Genomic DNA, 23,026 nt, shown 5'->3' on the forward strand with positions numbered 1-23,026 from the left:
AAATTTAAAGTCGAATTCGCACCGTCTAACGATGGACCCCGAATAAAACCAAGCGGCTATATAACTCTTTTAATGATTTCCCTTTAAAAGGAAAAGATCATTTCAGGGTTCAGGGGTCAAAGGGGATTCCATCACCCGAGCTCGCCAAAGAGTGAAAGTTTTATATTTATACTGTTTAACAGTCACGTGTCACAAAGAGTCAGCGCGCAAGTGTGAACGTTGCTATTTAGGTTTTAGGTCGCAATGGCAAGGATTCACCCCCTCCCCCACCCATTTCAAAAAGGTGGGGTGGGGGTGGGGGTTGGAATAAGAACTTGTAAAAACTTTCCTCTCGGAGTCCTGATCGGAAAAATGGTCCAGACTTCATTCTTTAAAGGGGTGATTCGCCAGGAATTCGATCGTTATATCGGCCCTATACGGGGGGGGGGGGATGTCGGGCAAAATGGAGGAGGGCGAGCGCGGTTTAGGCTACGTGAAGTGGATTTCCAACGAGCGATATCGCACCATCTATAACGTTTTTATATCGGCTACTTTATTCCATAACCGAACGTGTTTCGCCCCATTCCCAAGCAGCCCTCCTCGAAGAAATGGTTGAGGAACGCTAATTTATCCCATTCGAGTCCCAAACTTGCAGGCGCTAGGCGGTTACTAAACCATCTTTGGGCCGGGAACCACGATTTAGCACGTGCGGAAAAGCTAACCACGAGCGCGGAATGCGAAGAAGAAGAAGAAGAGACGCGGCCCCCAAAATTTATTTCAGTCTGATTTTTGCCAGCATTTACCGGCTGACTACTTTCAGACTGGTCAAGGTTACGAGTTGGTAAATTTTTAAAATAACTCGGTTATTTGAAGTAAACGGGTGCACGGTCAATGAGCGCGTACGAATACAATTCCCCTTCACGATTAATTGTGCCGAGAAAAGTAGTTTAGCTCGCCTACCTGAAACCTTGTGTTTTTCTCCTGATGAAGCCGTCTTTTTTCCACGTCCAAAGTTGCTTGGGGAATTGTCCGTTCACTCTGCCTTCTTCGCCTCGCCTGGTTCTCTAAAAGAGTAAAAACAAGAAAGAACAGTTTTAAAATTCTCCAAGCACGCTCTCTTTCGAAAAATTTATGAACTACGAGTGATAAGGTTAACGGGCCAAGGTTAAAAAATGGGAAATATAGGTCATTTTTATTCTTTATAGGGATGGTTGAAATTTCTCATAAATAAGCTTAAAAGAGCGTAGTAACCTAAGCTGAAATGACCACTCTAGAAATATAATAATCTCCGTAACAATTGGCATACTTTGAGATATACACATTGAAGGAATATTATAAACTCTTACTGTATGGTATCACGCACGCCATAAACAAAATATCATTTTCACGATACGGAACAAAGTTGGGCACGCGAAAATGCGCTTGAAAAATTAATTCAGGTGACGTTTCACGTTGGCTTATCGAAACAGAAAGTTAAAATCAATAGGTGAACTTTAAAACGAAGCCGGTGGGCACGAGCGGCCATTTAGCGCCGAGAAAGAGGGGGGTGGATCAAGGCGCGTTTCTAAAGGAACTAACCAAGCTTGAATTATGAAAAAGGTTCGGGTAACGGCTGGCATCTTCATTACAAGCTAGCCAACACGTCCTAGACAACTCAATATACCCCCCCCCCCCCTCGCGTGTCCATTAAGCTATCGCATTTCGCCGGGCTGCTAATAGACTAGAGAAACAAAGAGCGGACTAAACTCTATCGAAAGCGGAAGAGCAAATGATTAGGTAATTCGGAGTTGAACCCTTCCCTTCCTCGGCAATAAGCGATTGAAAGAAGCTCTCTCCATTTTTCAATGTCAGAAATTTGACTCGTATTAATTTGTCTCTCGGCCGCGAATTAACTTCTGATGGCGGCTTTGACGAAATTGACACCGGTTTGGTAGGTAAAAGCCTAAAATAATAGGCCAGATTGCTACTAAAGGACTCGTTTCAACTTTTTTGAGCGCGAATTACGTAAAAGAGCTTTGAAAAGTTTTTCACCGAGGCGTTTTCGAGAGAGAGAGTCAAAAGAAAGCAATCAAGAAAATACAAGGTTCATGAAGAGAAGTCGCGGGCTCTCCCGGAGAGATTCCGTTCAGGGACCAGAGAATGGAGGTCTCCAAGAGTAAAAGAACGCCCTCTAGGGAGAGGAAAGAGCGTGACGGCCATGATTGATGATCGAGGGACTCGGCCGCGTCCAGCTCTTCCTTCGTACACACTCTTTAAAAGCTGCAGAGAAGCCGAACTCTTCGAAGAGTGGCACCGCGAGTATTTTCCCAACATCCCAACTAGCACTCCCGTGGAAGGGATGCTCTTTGCTTTGATTTCCCAACGAGTCGATCCCCGCTGCTAACGAATTTGTTACGTCAAACTGCGGAGCTGTCGAGATAATTGACGGGAAAGAATATTTAGCCGAGCTGCTTTGACTAATAATTACCTTCTACCACCGATCTCGCCTCTAAAATCTCTCAGATGCAAATCCAACGAGTTTAATTATCAAATGGCAAAATACTCTTTCCAAAGTTATAATAAGGTTTCGCTAATTTGATGTAAGGACAACTAGTCCTAGAAGTTTCTCCCAACTTAACCAGACAATCAGGGCTCGAGTAAATATTTTTCAAGGGGTCGCGCGGCAACGCCTGGCATTCCATCAAGGGCTTTTGTTCTAAAAATTACGCTCAATAAAAAAATGGACCACGTTTTTGAAGCGTAGCCTCGACCGTTTCGTTCTTCGAAGATGAGCAAATTGCGAGTGATTTTGAGCGCCAGGAAAAATCCCAGTTTGGACGGGACCCGATTTGAAGCGAAATTAAGGAAGAAAAAGTTCTAACAAAATCGGCTAATTAAAATTAGATTAAAAATGCCTAAGCTATTTTTAAAAAGGGCGCTCGGCGCTCCAGACGAAGCCGCGAGCTGCGAAATTAATAAAAATTCCTCTCAAAAATGTTTCGTCGATAAAAAGAATTTAAAAAAATATGATAAAGTCGAAAATTTTGGGAAGAAAGCGATACGCGGCGGCTTCGGATCAGACTCACTAAACTGAAGGGATGTTGAAAGTATCCTTCGTGAAAATTGAACGTCATTATAATAAACAAGATGAGTTTCACTCTCCCTTGAAACGAAGGTATAAGCTTAAAGCTCCGGAGAAGAAGTTTCGCTGCAGTTTTATTGGCAACAAAAGGTGGTGGCAACCGGGGAAACAGAATGGAGAGAGAGGGAGAGAGATAAGCCGAGTGGCAAGAAGGGAAAAAGTTGACCCGAATAGGGAAGCGCTTAACCTTCCGCGAAGCAAATCCTTCGGTTGATCCTGCTGGACCCGTCGTTCCCTTTCCTTTTAGGGAGACTCTAGACAAGTCCATCGGAGACAAGGAAGAAGAGGGGGGGGGGCGTTCCGCATTAACAGCGTCCACTTGATTGATTGGAAAATTGTGGAAAATGTCAGGCTAGTCCTAGAGATCGAGATATAGCGGCCTAGAGCCTGCAGCACTCTCCGGCCCTCGCCGTCTATTTCCTCTAATTGGAGGATGATTTCCCCCGGGGGATTAGCCGCCTAGTGGAAATCCAACACGGACACGGAACTTGTCCACCGCGTCGCCTAGAATACGGCGCCATCCAGGACAGTTCTTCGGGGGTAACTAGTAAGCTTATCTCCCCCCTCCCCCTAAGCCGCGCGGCGGAAGCTTTCACCCAAGATTATGGACTTCGGAAGAAACCACCACCAGGATGGAGAAGTTACCCCTTTCTTAATTCGGCTCGAGAAAATGGTCGTGCGAAATCCGCGGCCGAGCAAAACGCGCGTCTTGGAGGTTTTAAAACAAGCCGTCTCAACTAGAGATCCATTCCATCCACCCCCCCCCCCACTATAACCCCCTTTTGTTTTCGGACGAGTACAACGATTACCTAATCACTCTTGGGTTTTAAAGTTTTAAGCAAAATAACGAACGGGGATCGAGTATCGCTAATTCGCTAAGAGTTTAAGATGAGCGCCGGGGATTAAGGTACTGTTCCACGACTAACAAGTTTACAACTAAACTGAAACTCGCTTCTTAAGACTAATCAATTCTACGAAGTTTTCAATACTTTTTAGGCTGCAGATTGTCTCCTCTATTAAGCAGTATAGGCCAACAAATCAAAATTTTAACCAAATCTCCCTGGTTGACATTTTTGGGAAAGTTTTGAAATTCATCTCGATTATGAAGTATTAAACTAAATTATTTAATATTAATCGGGCAAACGGTCTTGTACCTCGCGTTAAGCTAAGAAACCATGGAAATGTAATTCTAAATTTAGAATTACTGGTTGAGCTCTTGTGCCAAAGATAAGCCTTTCGATGTTATTTTTGCCTTCAATTTATACGGAGCGTTGGTCAGTCGCCATTGGCTACCGGACGAAGACTAATCTCCGAGGAGAGACTTTGATCTCAATCTGTCCGAACTCTCGGGGGAGGGAGACTAACTGCATGGTGACCACCTTCGGACACGCTTTGTATTTATCGCTACCCGAAAGCCGCTTAAGGTATACTCCCAAGATTGAAAATGGTCAGTCCAAAAGGTCAAGCGCCTCTTCAAGTTATCCGAATCGGGTAAGAATAGCCATAGTCTACTTTTATTTCAGTCATAGTTACTCGACTTAAAAGGCTAAGGACATAGCGAAGCGAGACGAGCAGCTGTCTTGAGCCGTAAACAGAGATGCCGAGTTCCCTAACCATTTGGCCTCTGCAGGAAGACCTAATTCGGCCCGTGGCTTGTGTCGAGGCTCTCATCCATTTTGCAAAGTGAATCTGGTAAGACTAAGAAAAATACTTGGAAAGCGAATCGAGGAAAAGGGAAGAAGTTCACGCGATGACCTTTCACGACCCTCCCCCTTTTTTACGACTTCCCTGGGCCTAAAAGAAACTTTTTCCTGCATGGTGGTACAGGCATTTCGGTGACGCCATCGTTAATTGTTATTGATGATGGTGGCAGCTAGCGAGAGAACCGTGAATAAGTAAAAGGACAGCAACACCGGAATGGTGTCGGACAATACAAAGAATACTTTCTCGTACGTTTTCCCAGATTTATACTTGTAGAAATAGACGGATCCTAATTGCTACGAACAATATTGGCACCGTTTCATCACCCAACAATCACCTCACGAGGTCAGCACCTAGTTTTTCTTCATTTTCAAAATGGAGAAATAGAATTTCATACAAGAAAGCCCCAATTAAGTTGACGAGGATTAAAAGAGTTTTGAACTCAAAACGAAAGGTTAATCGAGTTTGACGTCCTCAGTTTTCCTCCGCGTACCCCAACCTTAGTCAGTTCGTTCTTTTTTCAATGTTAAACGACAATCAGACTTAAAATTAATAATTTAAGCGTCTTAAGACGATTAAGTAATGGTCCCCGCGCGTAAAGGTATTTGGCGTCTAGACTCTGCGCGGCTAAGGTGGAATGGAAACTGGTCCAGGGAGTCGGATGATAGTGGCAGATTGGAAAGGAAAGAGAGAGAGAGTGCGCCGGCAAAACAATGATGGCGTTTTACCTTTTGTCTTCGAGCTCCGCTCATCTCGATAATGCACTATACCGCGTTGAAAGAAAATCCTTAATAATTGGCCCGAGGCCTAGCTCCTACAACGGCCACAGAGAGAAAGAGAGAAAAAACCGGGGCAGAAATAAGAAGTATCGACGTACGTTGGCAAGGTTTTAAAAGATTTTCCCCTTCACGTGTAAAAGTCGAAACAAAAGCCTTTTTGGGAGAAAATGATCACGCCTTCCTTTTACCCGGGAATTTCTTTTGTCTTCGAGTCCAGGGATAAAAATTTAGGCGAGTCGCGAAACCAAAGAGGACAAAATCGGTAAAGGAGTGCACTCTCAAATCAAGCGTCCGAATTAAAGAGACGGTGTCCGGTTTCCGAATTAATTTACCCAAGAATTTCAAGGTTGTTGTTTCGATGGCGTTCTTCGGTTTGTGAAGATTTGTTTACGGGATTTCTCGAGTAGTTTCCAAGAGTTTTTAAGTACATTCCCCTTTAAAAGCCGACTATACTGGGATCGCGGTTGAATGCGGGCGACAAATAACTTAAAGCCCCAATTTGAAAGTTTCTCTCCATTTCAGTTCAACTTCGTCCAGTAATAAGAGAAAAGAGATAACGCGTTCCCACGAGGTTAATGTTTAGTAGATGCCGCCTAGATGAAAAGAAATAACTCGGGACCCCCTCCCTGAAAAAAACAAGGGGTTGAAACTTATCCCTGTCTAGGAAAATTGTAGGACAGAGTCCCACAGTTCGTCTCAATAATAAAATACAATACGAATGGAAAGCTACGTTCATCCCATTTTCAACGGCAGAAGTTGACAATTTAAAGTAAAGGTTCTAATGGGGGTGGGATAAACGTAGTTTAAAGAAGGCCAGACCAACACCAAATTCAGGTTTCCTCCTCGAAGTTAGACCACCGCAAAAGGGTGAGCTGGCCTTAAAACGTACCGAGGATTCGAAATGAAACGAAGATAGTCGAGGAGAAGCTCGGGGACTCATCCGTTTTCATTTCGTTTTATTCCTCCTCTTGAAAGGGATTTTAGATCCCAGTACCAACCCCCCCCCCCCTTGACAAGGAAAGCAAAAAAAGAAGGAGTTCCACAACGTCGTGTCCAAAGAAAAGAAAAAGGCGCTAAAAGGAGTTGCGCTAAAGAGCTAGTCGAATCAGTTCGGATAAAAATTCAGATTGAAATGCTTGGTCCGTCTTACGAGAATTACCCACGTGCAACTATCCCTTTAGGAGAGCCAGTTTAAAAAAAAATGGCGCTACTACGGCCGGACGACGCCCTTCTATTTTACAGCTGGCCATTTCAAGCGGCTTGTACTTGTACTTGGAGGAGAGGAAGAAGCAGCAAAGAAAGAGAGAATGTTTGGGGGGGTAAAACGTCCTAAGATTTAGGTCTCTCTTATATTAAGTATAGCATTTTATGGCTGTAATCTAACGAGAGAGAAATCCTTTACTCCGAGGATTACCAAAGTGTTTCCGCCAACCCCGAAATATTACGATCTTAAATTTGCGGCTAAAGCTGTAAAATTATATAAGAATACGTTCGCTCCCCCTCTGCATGGAAGTGAGAGCTAGGCCTACTTTCACTTTTAAAGAGAGAATAAAAGCAACCTCATTTCGGCTATCTACGTTTACTTCACCCTCCCTTTAAGAATATTTTTACAAACCCCCCCCCCCTCGTTTCGATAACATTTTCATTCCCAGGAGTGCTTAAAATCACCAGGATCAATCGGACCTTTTTTCATATTTTCTCGGCCAAATTGTCCCCCTGAAAAGAATAATAGTCGCTTAAGGGGGGGGGGCGGGAAGCTTTAAATTACAGTATTACACTCTTCCGCCGTTTCTCCCGAAAATTTATCCCAAAGTAGATTTCAATAAAGGCTGCCAAAAATTTCCAAACGAGAAAGTGGAAGATTTGGCAGGAAAAAAATAAAGAAAAGGCGCCTGGTATTATTGAAAAAAATTATTCGGAAGAGAAAAATTATCCTTCAAACGCAAATAAATTCCTAAATTTGGAATGGGCCACGAAAACAAGGTAGCCAAAGCCAGAATTGCTTGTACACCCCATCCTTCCCCACCACCAAAAAAACCCCCCAATCTTATCTTGGATTGGTTGATTGGCATCCGAGTTTGAAAGCGGGTTTTACACAGAAAACAAATTTTATCTATAGGGAAAAAACGAGTATTCTTTATATTCTAGAAAAACCCTCTCTCATAACCCTAATTACTTCCATTCTCGAAAAGATGTCAGCGAGCGCCCCCCCCCACCCCCGAGGCAAAAGGTAAAGGTGGAAGTGGCGCGTCAAACTGTCAGCTAGATAAGCCGAACCATTTTCTCGAAACAACTTTACCCAAAATGACCTTTTCAAAATTCGACTTTTTTCCCCTAACACACACGACGTTCAAATTTTCGTCCACTTCGTTTCAGTATCCTAATCGAACCACGGATATAAAATGAGGGAAAACTCTTTGGGAAAGGGAACCTTTGACAAAAGAAAAACACCGCGAGATGTTTACCTTCAGATCAGTTCGAAATTTCCAATCGTCGAACTTGCCTTTCTCAATAGAGTAATTTTTTGGGCATTGGCTGCAACGTCATCTTTTACGTAGCGGGGGGGGGAGAAGTAGAAGAAATGATGGTGGCGCGTGGTGGCGCCATGTGATTTTCAAAGGTAAACAAGAGAGCCGCCATTAGAAACGCGTTTCGCGTAAATGAGCAGGAAACATCAGCGTTGTTGTGTAAAAGATTGCGTGGGTGAAAAGCGAAAATTTAGAAGCATCGAAGACACTCGGGAAATTAAATTTTATTGTATTCCTGGGGTAATATCTGGACAAGGAACCCAAACTGAAGAACTATCTACTGAAAGACGAAAACAGTGGATTATCAAGCTAAGGCTTAGCGATTTTGATTTAGCTTCTAAGTCTAAGCTAAAAGTTTGCTCGAGGCATTTTTATTCAGGTAAGATGTCAAATATTATCATTTAGTCATTCAGATATGTTAATTTTAACGCCTCTTATAGGGCAAGCAGCCAAACTTTATGATAAAACTAATCCAGACTGGTTACCATCATTTGATGATATAAATAGTCAATCTTTATCAGATACGTCCACGTTTCAGACTCCCGCTAAAGTGGCACGTTACGAAAGAAGAATTAAAAGGTCAAGACTACATTTTTCAACACCAAAGAGGGGTAGTTCGACAGTATCCCATCAACCAGAAGCAACATCAACACCGTTGGATAATTTTTCCCGTTCCGTTGCTTTTGAGGAAAACTTGTCGTCTATCAACAAAAGCGATAGCCATAAATCCGAATCAGTTATTATTGCGCATACTTCACAAAATATTAACCAGGATGAAACTGACTTTTGTGAATGTATGGAGGTAATAGATACAGATATTTCTGGACTGACAGAATTAAGTGAACCTGAATTAGGGGTCTGGCATTGACCTTTGTGGACAAACAGAGTCTGTTGGCGTTGATTTTTGTGAACAAACAGAGTCCGTTGGTGTTGATATCTGCTGTCAGATAGAGCCAAATACAACTGACTTTTGTGGACAAACAATTTTAAGGGTTTGCCCAAGGTTTGAAGCGGAAGGTTTAGAATTTAAAATTAAAGAATATAAAGAATTAATTGAAGCTTTGACAACTCAACTTAAAGACGTTAATGACATGATTAGAAGTTCTGATGAGGAAATAAGGAAACTAACTTGTGACATAGAGAAGAGAGATGAGAAAATAGAAAAGCTACAATTGAGTCAGTCTTTCTTTCAGGGTGATAAGGACAAAGTTCTGTTTTTCACTGGCCTTGAATCTTCCGACCAGCTTAATGATATTTTAGAGGAAATTGAACCATATTTATTTAAAAATTGTAAACTAAGCTCAGTGGTTTCCATTGAATAATAGTAATACTTAAGAATTTAATTTGTTACTTCTAGCGAATGATGAACCGGTTAATTTTAAAAAAGTATATTATTCATTATAATAATAATAGGAATTATATTTGCCAAATGTAAATTTTAATAATTAAACAAACTCCTATGTAAACAAGATTTTTTGTTTGATAGGAATATCCACTAATAAAGCTATTTGTAGTATAGTTTTTCAACTTCGTCTACTTTGATTATTTTAAACTGAATATTTTATCGCTAAATTCAATTTCAGGTAGTTATTCTTTATCACAAAATTAAATTTCAGGTAGTTATCCTTTATCACAAAATTAAATTTCAGGCAGATATTCTTTATCTCAAAATTAAATCTCAGTTTCTCCTATTAATGCATTTTCTTCTAATTAACTGGTTTAAAACTAAGTAGTTTGTTTAGTGAGCTAGTTTCTTAATCACATTATGTTAAACGTTTGGCAGCTAGTTTATCACATTCATTTAAATAGGTATTATATCCTAGTCAATCAATTAATTGGGTAAAAAGTAGGAACTCATTAAAATTTCAGTCTTCTTCTGTTCTTGATTACATCACTACAGTTAGGACAAACCCATTTTCCTTTGGGGATTTTCTTGAGTTTTAGACATGTAACGTGAAATCACTGAAAAGAACAAACTCCAGACTCGACCCCACTTAAGCATGCTATTTTAACCAAATATCTTTTTCACGTGAATTTCTTAGCCATCTATAGCGACGGAATGTCCATTTCTTACAAGCTAATCGAAAAATATCAAAAAAACAGCTTGGAGTCTAAAAGAGAAGTAAAATGTAACATCAAAACAAAATAACATACCGCGTTCCTAATGGCGGCTGCCAAAGACTATATACTAATTTTACGCGTGATTAGTCCTCAAGTATCTTATTGAGTGCTTGCATTAGGCTATAAGCAGACGACAAAATAGGCTCCGCCTCATTTGAAATTACTCTATTTCAAAACTCCCACCTTCCTTTCCGCCCCCCCCCGCCTCCCTGGAGAGTCTCTTTCCCAGAAATGCCAAAACGAGCGACTAACATTAGCGACGCTCATATTAGAGAGAGACCCGAAATTAGAAGTAGCTTAACCCGAAGTTACTCAATCCAAGTCGCTAATTGCATCGGTCCTTAGGGCAAATATTTGAAAATGACTTTCTTTTAAGCTACTTCTGCTGGGAGGTATTTTTCCATTACTGATATTTTCCCTACTAATTTTTTCCCAACTGATTCCCTACTAATTTTTTCCCAACTGATTCCCTACTAATTTTTTCCCAACTGATTCCCTACTAATTTTTTCCCAACTGATTCCCTACTAATTTTTTCCCAACTGATTCTCTACTAATTTTTTTCCCAACTGATTCCCTACTAATTTTTTCCCAACTGATTCCCTACTAATTTTTTCCCAACTGATTCTCTACTAATTTTTTTCCCAACTGATTCCCTACTAATTTTTTCCCAACTGATTCCCTACTAATTTTTTCCCAACTGATTCCCTACTAATTTTTTCCCAACTGATTCCCTACTAATTTTTTCCCAACTGATTCCCTACTAATTTTTTCCCAACTGATTCCCTACTAATTTTTTCCCAACTGATTCCCTACTAATTTTTTCCCAACTGATTCCCTACTAATTTTTCCCCAACTGATTCCCTACTAATTTTTCCCCAACTGATTCCCTACTAATTTTTTTCCCAACTGATTCCCTACTAATTTTTCCCCAACTGATTCCCTACTAATTTTTTTCCCAACTGATTCCCTACTAATTTTTTCCCAATTGATTCCCTACTAATTTTTTCCCAACTGATTCCCTACTAATTTTTTCCCAACTGATTCCCTACTAATTTTTTCCCCAACTGATTCCCTACTAATTTTTTCCCCAACTGATTCCCTACTAATTTTTTTCCCAACTGATTCCCTACTAATTTTTTTCCCAACTGATTCCCTACTAATTTTTTTCCCAACTGATTCCCTACTAATTTTTTCCCAACTGATTCCCTACTAATTTTTCCCCAACTGATTCCCTACTAATTTTTTTCCCAACTGATTCCCTACTAATTTTTTTCCCAACTGATTCCCTACTAATTTTTTCCCAACTGATTCCCTACTAATTTTTTCCCAACTGATTCCCTACTAATTTTTTCCCCAACTGATTCCCTACTAATTTTTTCCCAACTGATTCCCTACTAATTTTTTCCCAACTGATTCCTTACTAATTTTTTCCCAATTGATTCCCTACTAATTTTTTCCCAACTGATTCCCTACTAATTTTTTCCCCAACTGATTCCCTACTAATTTTTTCCCAACTGATTCCCTACTAATTTTTTCCCAACTGATTCCTTACTAATTTTTTCCCAATTGATTCCCTACTAATTTTTTCCCAACTGATTCCCTACTAATTTTTTCCCCAACTGATTCCCTACTAATTTTTTCCCAACTGATTCCCTACTAATTTTTTCCCAACTGATTCCTTACTAATTTTTTCCCAATTGATTCCCTACTAATTTTTTCCCAACTGATTCTCTACTAATTTTTTTCCCAACTGATTCCCTACTAATTTTTTCCCAACTGATTCCCTACTAATTTTTTCCCAACTGATTCCCTACTAATTTTTTCCCAACTGATTCCCTACTAATTTTTTCCCAACTGATTCCCTACTAATTTTTTCCCAACTGATTCCCTACTAATTTTTTCCCAACTGATTCCCTACTAATTTTTTCCCAACTGATTCCCTACTAATTTTTCCCCAACTGATTCCCTACTAATTTTTCCCCAACTGATTCCCTACTAATTTTTTTCCCAACTGATTCCCTACTAATTTTTCCCCAACTGATTCCCTACTAATTTTTTTCCCAACTGATTCCCTACTAATTTTTTCCCAATTGATTCCCTACTAATTTTTTCCCAACTGATTCCCTACTAATTTTTTCCCAACTGATTCCCTACTAATTTTTTCCCCAACTGATTCCCTACTAATTTTTTCCCCAACTGATTCCCTACTAATTTTTTTCCCAACTGATTCCCTACTAATTTTTTTCCCAACTGATTCCCTACTAATTTTTTTCCCAACTGATTCCCTACTAATTTTTTTCCCAACTGATTCCCTACTAATTTTTTCCCAACTGATTCCCTACTAATTTTTTCCCAACTGATTCCCTACTAATTTTTTCCCAACTGATTCCCTACTAATTTTTTCCCCAACTGATTCCCTACTAATTTTTTCCCCAACTGATTCCCTACTAATTTTTTCCCAACTGATTCCCTACTAATTTTTTCCCAACTGATTCCCTACTAATTTTTCCCCAACTGATTCCCTACTAATTTTTTTCCCAACTGATTCCCTACTAATTTTTTTCCCAACTGATTCCCTACTAATTTTTTCCCAACTGATTCCCTACTAATTTTTTCCCAACTGATTCCCTACTAATTTTTTCCCCAACTGATTCCCTACTAATTTTTTCCCAACTGATTCCCTACTAATTTTTTCCCAACTGATTCCTTACTAATTTTTTCCCAATTGATTCCCTACTAATTTTTTCCCAACTGATTCCCTACTAATTTTTTCCCCAACTGATTCCCTACTAATTTTTTCCCAACTGATTCCCTACTAATTTTTTCCCAACTGATTCCCTACTAATTTTTTCCCAACTGATTCCTTACTAATTTTTTCCCAATTGATTCCCTACTAATTTTTTCCCAACTGATTCCCTACTAATTTTTTCCCAACTGATTCCCTACTAATTTTTTCCCAACTGATTCCCTACTAATTTTTTCCCAACTGATTCCCTACTAATTTTTTCCCAACTGATTCCCTACTAATTTTTTCCCCAACTGATTCCCTACTAATTTTTTCCCCAACTGATTCCCTACTAATTTTTTCCCAACTGATTCCCTACTAATTTTTTCCCAACTGATTCCCTACTAATTTTTTTCCCAACTGATTCCCTACTAATTTTTTCCCAACTGATTCCCTACTAATTTTTTCCCAACTGATTCCCTACTAATTTTTTCCCAACTGATTCCCTACTAATTTTTTCCCCAACTGATTCCCTACTAATTTTTTCCCCAACTGATTCCCTACTAATTTTTTCCCAACTGATTCCCTACTAATTTTTTCCCAACTGATTCCCTACTAATTTTTCCCCAACTGATTCCCTACTAATTTTTTTCCCAACTGATTCCCTACTAATTTTTTTCCCAACTGATTCCCTACTAATTTTTTCCCAACTGATTCCCTACTAATTTTTTCCCAACTGATTCCCTACTAATTTTTTCCCCAACTGATTCCCTACTAATTTTTTCCCAACTGATTCCCTACTAATTTTTTCCCAACTGATTCCTTACTAATTTTTTCCCAATTGATTCCCTACTAATTTTTTCCCAACTGATTCCCTACTAATTTTTTCCCCAACTGATTCCCTACTAATTTTTTCCCAACTGATTCCCTACTAATTTTTTCCCAACTGATTCCCTACTAATTTTTTCCCAACTGATTCCTTACTAATTTTTTCCCAATTGATTCCCTACTAATTTTTTCCCAACTGATTCCCTACTAATTTTTTCCCAACTGATTCCCTACTAATTTTTTCCCAACTGATTCCCTACTAATTTTTTCCCCAACTGATTCCCTACTAATTTTTTCCCAACTGATTCCCTACTAATTTTTTCCCAACTGATTCCCTACTAATTTTTTCCCCAACTGATTCCCTACTAATTTTTTCCCAACTGATTCCCTACTAATTTTTTCCCAACTGATTCCCTACTAATTTTTTCCCAACTGATTCCCTACTAATTTTTTCCCCAACTGATTCCCTACTAATTTTTTCCCCAACTGATTCCCTACTAATTTTTTTCCCAACTGATTCCCTACTAATTTTTTCCCAACTGATTCCCTACTAATTTTTTCCCAACTGATTCCCTACTAATTTTTTCCCAACTGATTCCCTACTAATTTTTTCCCAACTGATTCCCTACTAATTTTTTCCCCAACTGATTCCCTACTAATTTTTTCCCAACTGATTCCCTACTAATTTTTTCCCAACTGATTCCCTACTAATTTTTTTCCCAACTGATTCCCTACTAATTTTTTCCCAATTGATTCCCTACTAATTTTTTCCCAACTGATTCCCTACTAATTTTTTCCCAACTGATTCCCTACTAATTTTTTCCCCAACTGATTCCCTACTAATTTTTTCCCCAACTGATTCCCTACTAATTTTTTTCCCAACTGATTCCCTACTAATTTTTTCCCAACTGATTCCCTACTAATTTTTTCCCAACTGATTCCCTACTAATTTTTTCCCAACTGATTCCCTACTAATTTTTTCCCAACTGATTCCCTACTAATTTTTTCCCCAACTGATTCCCTACTAATTTTTTCCCAACTGATTCCCTACTAATTTTTTCCCAACTGATTCCCTACTAATTTTTCCCCAACTGATTCCCTACTAATTTTTTTCCCAACTGATTCCCTACTAATTTTTTTCCCAACTGATTCCCTACTAATTTTTTCCCAACTGATTCCCTACTAATTTTTTCCCAACTGATTCCCTACTAATTTTTTCCCCAACTGATTCCCTACTAATTTTTTCCCAACTGATTCCCTACTAATTTTTTCCCAACTGATTCCTTACTAATTTTTTCCCAATTGATTCCCTACTAATTTTTTCCCAACTGATTCCCTACTAATTTTTTCCCCAACTGATTCCCTACTAATTTTTTCCCAACTGATTCCCTACTAATTTTTTCCCAACTGATTCCCTACTAATTTTTTCCCAACTGATTCCTTACTAATTTTTTCCCAATTGATTCCCTACTAATTTTTTCCCAACTGATTCCCTACTAATTTTTCCCCAACTGATTCCCTACTAATTTTTTTCCCAACTGATTCCCTACTAATTTTTTTCCCAACTGATTCCCTACTAATTTTTTCCCAACTGATTCCCTACTAATTTTTTCCCAACTGATTCCCTACTAATTTTTTCCCCAACTGATTCCCTACTAATTTTTTCCCAACTGATTCCCTACTAATTTTTTCCCAACTGATTCCTTACTAATTTTTTCCCAATTGATTCCCTACTAATTTTTTCCCAACTGATTCCCTACTAATTTTTTCCCCAACTGATTCCCTACTAATTTTTTCCCAACTGATTCCCTACTAATTTTTTCCCAACTGATTCCCTACTAATTTTTTCCCAACTGATTCCTTACTAATTTTTTCCCAATTGATTCCCTACTAATTTTTTCCCAACTGATTCCATCCTGATTTTTTCCCACTGATTCCCTCCTGACTTTTTCCCACTGATTCCTCGCGTAGCCCTAGTTTTACCTCTGGCACTTCTCTGCCGCCCACCTAGGCCGATTTTAGATCAAGGGGAGACGAGAGAGTCGGGATTCAAAGGGTAAATAGCCCGCGCGCCTTCTTAGTGAAATAGCTCGGGCTGACTCGAAGTAATCGGGGACTTCCCCCCCCCAAAAAAGATTATTTCAGGCAGGGGGGGGGGGCGACCTACTATTTAGATACGCCAAAGGATTCTGTCTGCATGGCCTATTTTGCCTAGTATAACCGGCGTCCATCTATAATGCGTGAATTATTCATGAAAACCGTTATCATCCCTCGCTTGAATATTTCATGAATTTGCGCGCGCGACAGAATAGTGTATAATCCGGAGCAGACGCCTCCTCCTGGCTCGGGCTGCCCGTCACAACTTAAATTAGACTAAATATAGACCGTTATAAAGTAAGCGCCCGATCAGTATCGTATTGGAGGAATTTCCCCCCGTTTGTTATCTCTATGAGCTACTTTTCATTACCGGAAACGGAGACTCGAAAGGCGAGTCCCGTTTTAAAACCTATTTCTGACTACAACGTTTGAAAATGGTTGGAATCAGCGAAAAAGGCGGGCGGGCCAGTGTGGGGAGCGTGCTGTCGAATACTAATAAGCTCCAGGAATAATTATACAAAATTTTCTTTCTCTCACTTAACGTAAACGGAAGGAAAAATGAGTGAGCATTCGCTTAATGATGTCCGAAAAACTCGGGCGAAAATGAAAATATTTTCATCATTATTTCCTCGCTAATCGTACCAGCGCAGAGCGACGGGATTAACGCCTTACCAGAAGCTCCTTACTCGACATAACCCCCAGTTACCCAAGAAAAGCAACTATTTGACCTAAATATTTTTAAAATTGAATTGGGATTGAATTTTACTAAGCTGATATTAATTTTCGATGACGATTCAAAGTTTCGAGCCAGGTTTTAGGGATTTTAAAGGAAATTTCGAACCAGATGTACTGACTGGGTTTTGATAATTATTAGACCAGCCGGCCCCTGCAATACGCCAGTATTTCTTCTCTCCCCCCGAGACGAGCGTCTATAATAAGCGGGGCTTTACTTCGGGTGATGGGTTTCGGTGGTAGAGCGAGTGGTAGAGGTAGCGGCGCTCAACGAGTACTTGATTAAGCCGACTGCGTATATATTTACCTCGTTTTTGAAGGATGAACATGCTAGATGGTAAATTACGGTCGTGCACGAGAGATTCGGGGTAATCAACTAGGAGCCCTTAAATACCAAATAAGTTACTAAATATTTCTAATGGAAATAAGACGTGGCGCCAACTTAAATAACCTTTCTTTCTTCGAGATACGACTTAAACAAGGTTATTTAGGCGAAGCGGGGCTAGAGGGGGCGGTCGGCATTAACACACCGGGACGGTGTAAAGCCGAATGATGTAAACATTGTATAAACAATTCCACTTTTCTCGCTCTTAAAGACCAATTTATCACGGGAGGGTAAGCTTACTTTAAGAAAGAGAGAGAGAGACTACATACACCCCGGTTGCAAAATGGACCGCTCCGTTTTCGCTCAAACCCCCTCTTTTACTAGAAGAGCGGATCCGCCCTTGTACAATTTCCCCGCGGCTAGCGTGATAAGGCTTTGTTTTCCTCTCTCGAAGGGAGGGTGCGCTTTGACCTTGGTACTTATTCGACTACAGTTCCCTACCATCCTACCAGAGTAGGGTATTTACCCCTACGCGTAGAGGTTTCTGAGAAATCGATAAACCGGCTGTTGGGATAAAGTCTAGACTAGAGTTCCCTCTCTCGGCCTTTGCCAACCGAGGTTGTTTCGTGGAACGAGTTTGGTGGGGGGAGGAATTTAGAGTGTTAGGAGTTAGTAGCTTATCGATCGGGGCCTGGTAGTAGTTTTCATCCCGAGTTCGAGGTATTCGGCTCGGATTGTGGGCGCATTCCGCAAAAAACGGGAACGTTCGTCTATCACACATGGCATAGACTTGGCAAGATGGCGGAGCGGCGAATCGAAGACGCGACTCGGTGTCGTCGACTTGAATCGGCGTGGACGTTAGTCGTTAAGCTTCAGTATCGGGAGTCCCGAGTGACGCGGACCTGAAGCCCGGGGCCACTTCCGCCAATCCTCCTTCCCCATTTGGACATCCCAGTTGGGCTTCTGTCTTCTCTCAATTTCCCATCGGCTGTCCCCTTCCTTCTCTCGATTCCCTCCGAAATTCCACCATTCTCCGCCACGGTACCGATGCGAGCCAAACAACGCTATCTCCTAGTGATCGTCGGCTGCGCCTTCCTGGCACTATGTTATTTCGGCGTTTCGCGGCTACGGAACTTTGGCCCTGGAGAACCCGGAGGCGTCGCCGCCGCTCGCCCTTGGCTCGGCAGTTCCTCCGCCGCGTCATCGGTGGGCCCCAAATCCTCGTCGTCGTCGTCCGGCAGGTCCTACCAATCGGCCGCCGACGGAAGACGCCTGGAGGACGACGAAGACCTGGCCGTCTCTCCCCGACAGCGACGGATGGAGCGTCGAATGGTGGTGGTGTCGGCGGAATCCGACCAAGAGGTCAGTTCGCGACAGTCGTCCACTCGGACGGCGACAAACAATAAGAGCGAGCAGTGTCGCATGGCCACGTGCTTCGACTTTTCGCGTTGTCGAGCCGGCGAATTCAAAGTCTACGTCTACCCGGTGACGGAAAAGATTTCGCCAACCTACCAAAAGATTATAAACGTTCTGCAGCAGTCCAGGTACTACACGGCCGACCCTAGTCAAGCCTGTTTGTTCGCGCTCTCCTTGGACACGTTGGACCGCGATTCGCTGAGCAAAGACTACGTCAAAAACATCCAGTACAAGCTGGACCAACAGAGAACTCTCTGGAACGGCGGCAAAAACCACATCGTCTTCAACCTGTACTCGGGAACGTGGCCGGAATACGCGGAGGACTTGGGCTTCGATCTAGGTCAAGCCATCTTGGCCAAAGCCAGTTCGTCTCGGGCCCGATTCCGGCCCAACTTCGACGTCTCCATTCCTTTGTTTTCCAAACAGCACCCCGAGCGGGGTGTCGGTGGAAGCCCCCCGGGAATGGAGGTGGCCGCCGTTGACCCGCCTCACAGGACAGCCACCAATTTTCCAGCCAACAAAAAGTACCTCTTGGTATTCAAGGGGAAGCGCTATCTGTACGGTATCGGTTCCGAAACGAGAAACGCTCTCTATCACTTGCAAAATGGAAAAGACATCATTTTGCTGACCACGTGCAAACACGGAAAGAAGTGGAAGGAAATGAAGGACGAACGCTGCGAAAAGGATAACAGAGAGTACGACAGGTAAACACACACATTATTTTGCTTTTATTCTCTCGCTTGCTTGGCTTAAACGACCCCCAGCTCGCGACGACACTTATGACAAATACATTTTCGTCATGACGTGATTTCTTTAGGAGCCCTAATCTTATCAAATTCCGCTCGGAGGAGATTAGAGGCGACTAAGTAACGAGATATTCCTCCCTCCACACACAACAATCATAATCAAACTTGCATTCAAATTTAATACGCCGATTAGGCCAAATTTACCCCTTTCACCGCGAATTTTTACAAATGGAGGTCACGGGTCAAACACGACGTCTTTCGGTGTTAAAGGGAAGGTAGAATTATTCATCATAGAGAAATGTTCCAAAACATTGGTGCGTTTGTCCTTTAAATATCAATGAAAACAATGGTAGTGCAATTAAAAAAGATACCGATTCATTACGGCGGAACTTAAGTAATTGACGCCTCAGACGAGACTGGCGAGAAAAAGAGCGACGACCTTTTGACAAGTAAAATAAAATTTATTTGAAGAGCGTCTCGAATAAGATAAGGCGGGCGGGCGAGCGAGCGCGTAGGCCTGAAAACTAACAAATTTTATTTTCAAAACCTACACATTTTATACGGCGCATTATACGAGTCAAATAAAGAAAAATAAAACTCGAGAACAATAAAATTAAAGTCCAACCGTTATTCTATCTCTCCCTATTTGAGAGTAATGGCTGCGCGCTTCCCACGTATAGTGACGCAAAACCAAAACAAATATTTTACACGCTTTCGCCCCATCAAGGTTTCAAAGGGAATCTTTCAGTCTAAAGAACTACGGTTAAGTTTTAAATTTTCGAAATGGCACATTTACGCTTGTTAAAGCGAGCATCCCACAACTGTAATTAACGATTAGTTAAAAAAAATGGTGTCACAGCAGTCCTTTTTCGTTACCTGGTAGCCCCTCTCTACGCGTGTGTGGGTTTCGAGAGAATTTCCAAGGACTAACAAATTGATATTTTAAAATAATTAATGTAAAGTTTAATTTTAATAATACCTATAATTAACCATACGGGAATTAGCGTGGGAGAGTTAATTAGCGCGCGGCATGGTTTAAGTCATCACCGACAATTCAAGGGGACCATATCCGTAGTCGTGACTTATCGAAAAGCTGATTAGGGTTTCTAAAAATCATGTTTGGGCAACACCTAATTTATCTTAAAATGAATAACAATTTCGGGTTGATAATACGTGACAAAATACGGCGTACCGTGGGGGTGTCGTATCCTGACCGGGTTACGTAATTTGACGCGGATTACGCGTAATTAAGTATTCAACGCCATTATTGACGATCGTTCAACCAAATCGAGTCAAGACCCCCCGAGAGTTTGTCACTTTCGAAACTCGTCTCCATTGGCAAAGTTATTAATGAAAATATTGTTACATTTTTGAATATTCGCGGAATTATTCTATAAATTCCAACAGGCCTGTTTCAAACTTTAGGGCAGCCCCCCCCCCTTCCTATTTCCAGCTTTTAATTAATTTCTAGAGCTTTTAAAGGATGGACATTATTCGGGTTTAAAAAGGGGACAAATTTGTACTAGAATTAAAAATATCCCTGGCCATGTTCGTCGCTGAAATTAAGTGGGTCAACCTTAGGTCCTAAAGTAGTAGGCTGGAGAAAAATGTTTCGCCGCCAAAATTTGGACAGCTTGTCCGAAATGACGAAAAAGGTCTCTTTGGAGACAATGTTACTCTCTGACCATAAGTCAAGCTGGCTTTTAGAGCCCGTAGTTAATAAAGGGCGGCCAACACGATACTCGTTCAAGTACCCCTTTGATAATTATTCGTGTACAAAAATAGGCGGTAATCTTAGTGGCGCAAATGGCAATTAAAAATAGCTCTTTGAAACTGGCTAATTTCGAGATTCGTACAGATATTTTAGCGAGTCTGGCTCGTTTAAAAACGAGGTAAAGACGAGAGAAGGGAGGAAGGAGAGAGCGGCCTTACATTAAGGTTACTATAGGGTTGGAGGCCTAATGACCCCGATTTGATCTATTCGTTTTCTGTTTGAGCTAAGGAAAAAGGCCCTTCAGCCTGTTATCTTAATGTTACATTGGCTAAAAGGCGGCGGCAGGCAGCGGTTCTCGTTTGTGCGTCTGTGAACTAACTGTACGCGCCATAACGATCTTAAATGCATGGGAGAGGGTTACTTAAGTTACTACCGACCCAAGTAGATCCGCCAACAGGGAGAAGGGGAGGTGGAAAATTCACTAAGAGAGTGTGTAGCGAGCGAGCGAGTTAGAAATGATTTTCAAAAGCATTTTAGACAAGTCTTTTTTGGTCGCGTGTCAGACAGTCATTAGAGCGAGAAACAACCTTAATCTATCGCTATAAATCTATTAACTACATTCACCATTCACTGATGGTTTTATATAAGGGCAGATAGTTCGGGGGGGACCCCCCTAATACACCCAATAAAAATGCTTTACGAAATCACCTTCCCAGTATTATTTCACGAGGAAAAAGGCTTGGGTCAAGTGAGCCATCGAAGCCAAAATTAAAAGGATAAGGTTCAAGGTCAAACTGAAATTATTTTCACGGTCGCAATGATCAATGCTTCATATTTATCACGGCCCAAATTTCAGTTGGAATTCCTGATAAATAAGGTTGACACGCTATAACTTTAAAGAAACCCCCTCCCGGGGGGAGTTCCCCCTCTACGGAAGAAAACGAATTCCTTCCAAAATTTTCCACGGATTTTCCCTGGTGTACAATAGCCTGGTTGACCGAGAAACTTTTAAACGCAGGTGCGGGCAAATAGGGAGAGAGGGACAAAAATATGTCAAACTTACAATAGCGGCCCCGCTGCTGAAAATCAAGCCAGCTAAAGACGTCTCTATAAAGCCTTCGGGGCCAAGTGAAAGTATGGAAACCTACTCTACTACCGGGCTTCATCCCAATAGACCAGAGTAGGAGAGGGAGAGAGAGCCCCCCGGGGGAAGCGGGGGGGGGGAATGATGACGAAGACTACGACGACACGGTCCATATAATTTGCGCTTCTGCCCTCTAATGGAAATGTCGCCTTTGGCTACAATCATCTTCGGCGCTTCTCAACTCCACCACTCTCGAGCTATTTAATTCCATTCCATATAATATGGAACACAGGCCAGGCCGCTTGGCACTGGGAACTCTTACTAGGGTCTTGAACATTGATAGCGCTGCCAAGTTAAGGACAATCAATACCGGAAGGGAGGGAGGGACAAAGAGATCGAGATTCGATTTGGCTTCTTTTAAAATTAATCGAGCGACGGGAGTTTTTAAGTACGACTGAATTAGCAACTGGAAATCAGAAGCTTTCTCTATAGCCTTTGCTTGGAAAGATGAGAATTATATTACAATGTCTGGACTGACCGGAAGATGGTCCAGTTAAACGACGTGTTATATTTGTTTGAGAAATATTAATTTTCGGGAATCAAAAACCCTGGAGGAGGTGAATCTTCATCGGGATGAATTCACGGAGGCAGAAAATAACACGTTGCTGCATGGATAATATTTACGAGTCTGCTTTATGGAAAACGATTTCCAAACTGGGCTCCGTTTTCCCTCCCACCAACTCCACTTCAGTATCCGCGAAAATTAACGTCCAGGGAGATTATACGACTGAGTGGGGGAACTACATTATCCCGAAGATCTCAAATCTGATCAAATCTCCTCGAGAAATTGGCGACAAAGTTTAGGTGAAAAATAAAAATCGGGAGAACTCGGTTGTTGGCACGCAAGACATGGTTGGCGCTATGGCATTTAATAACTTCCGTCGTTAATCGACTTTCGAGTGATATACGCCAGCGAGAGAGAGAGAGAGAGAGAGAGAGAGAGAGAGAGAGAGAGAGAGAGAGAGAGAGAGAGAGTAGCCAACGAGCGAGTTTCGCATTTTCTAAATTGTAAATCGGCTTGGCCGCGCTCTCTTTAGACGTGATTACGAATATAACGATGATGCCAGCA

At 41.4% G+C, this 23,026-nt stretch overlaps 2 protein-coding genes and 1 long non-coding RNA gene across 4 annotated transcripts in view; 2 read left to right on the forward strand and 1 right to left on the reverse strand.

Moving 5' to 3' along the window:
- Positions 1 to 938: 938 nt before the first annotated feature.
- Positions 939 to 23,026, reverse strand: part of LOC149718047 (uncharacterized) — a 128,350-nt gene continuing 106,262 nt past the window's right edge. Inside the window, exon 4 of the long non-coding RNA XR_016368411.1 lies at positions 939 to 1,043. This is a non-coding gene — a long non-coding RNA (uncharacterized LOC149718047). The remainder of the gene's footprint in view (positions 1,044 to 23,026) is intronic.
- On the forward strand, positions 8,241 to 9,635 carry LOC149718048 (uncharacterized). Of its 2 annotated transcripts, none has more exons than XM_089841837.1 (2): positions 8,241 to 8,487; positions 8,549 to 9,635. In XM_089841837.1, exons 1-2 carry the CDS (start codon positions 8,241 to 8,243, stop codon positions 8,974 to 8,976), a joined length of 675 nt encoding a protein of 224 aa, XP_089697963.1. In that variant the 3' UTR covers positions 8,977 to 9,635. The 2 variants fall into 2 exon arrangements, with proteins under 2 accessions (XP_089697963.1, XP_089697964.1); XM_089841838.1 differs by having other exon boundaries at positions 8,630 to 9,635.
- The window catches only part of ttv (exostosin glycosyltransferase 1 ttv), a 105,957-nt gene continuing 100,516 nt past the window's right edge, over positions 17,586 to 23,026 (forward strand). Inside the window, exon 1 of the mRNA XM_089841891.1 lies at positions 17,586 to 19,057. Within this exon, the coding sequence (XP_089698017.1) occupies positions 17,985 to 19,057 (1,073 nt within the window). The 5' untranslated portion in view covers positions 17,586 to 17,984. The remainder of the gene's footprint in view (positions 19,058 to 23,026) is intronic.

Source organism: Phalangium opilio, unplaced genomic scaffold (assembly GCF_054372755.1).
Source record: "Phalangium opilio isolate 3A_F unplaced genomic scaffold, DU_Popi_V2 ptg000003l_1, whole genome shotgun sequence".
NCBI lineage: Eukaryota > Metazoa > Arthropoda > Arachnida > Opiliones > Phalangiidae > Phalangium > Phalangium opilio.

Bases quoted from the DNA above. Each gene is read 5' to 3' on its own strand.
- LOC149718048 (XM_089841837.1), top strand. From the start codon at position 8,241: ATGAGCAGGAAACATCAGCGTTGTTGTGTAAAAGATTGCGTGGGTGAA. The intron at 8,488-8,548 runs GTAAGATGTCAA...CGCCTCTTATAG, and splicing joins CTCGAGGCATTTTTATTCAG to GGCAAGCAGCCAAACTTTAT.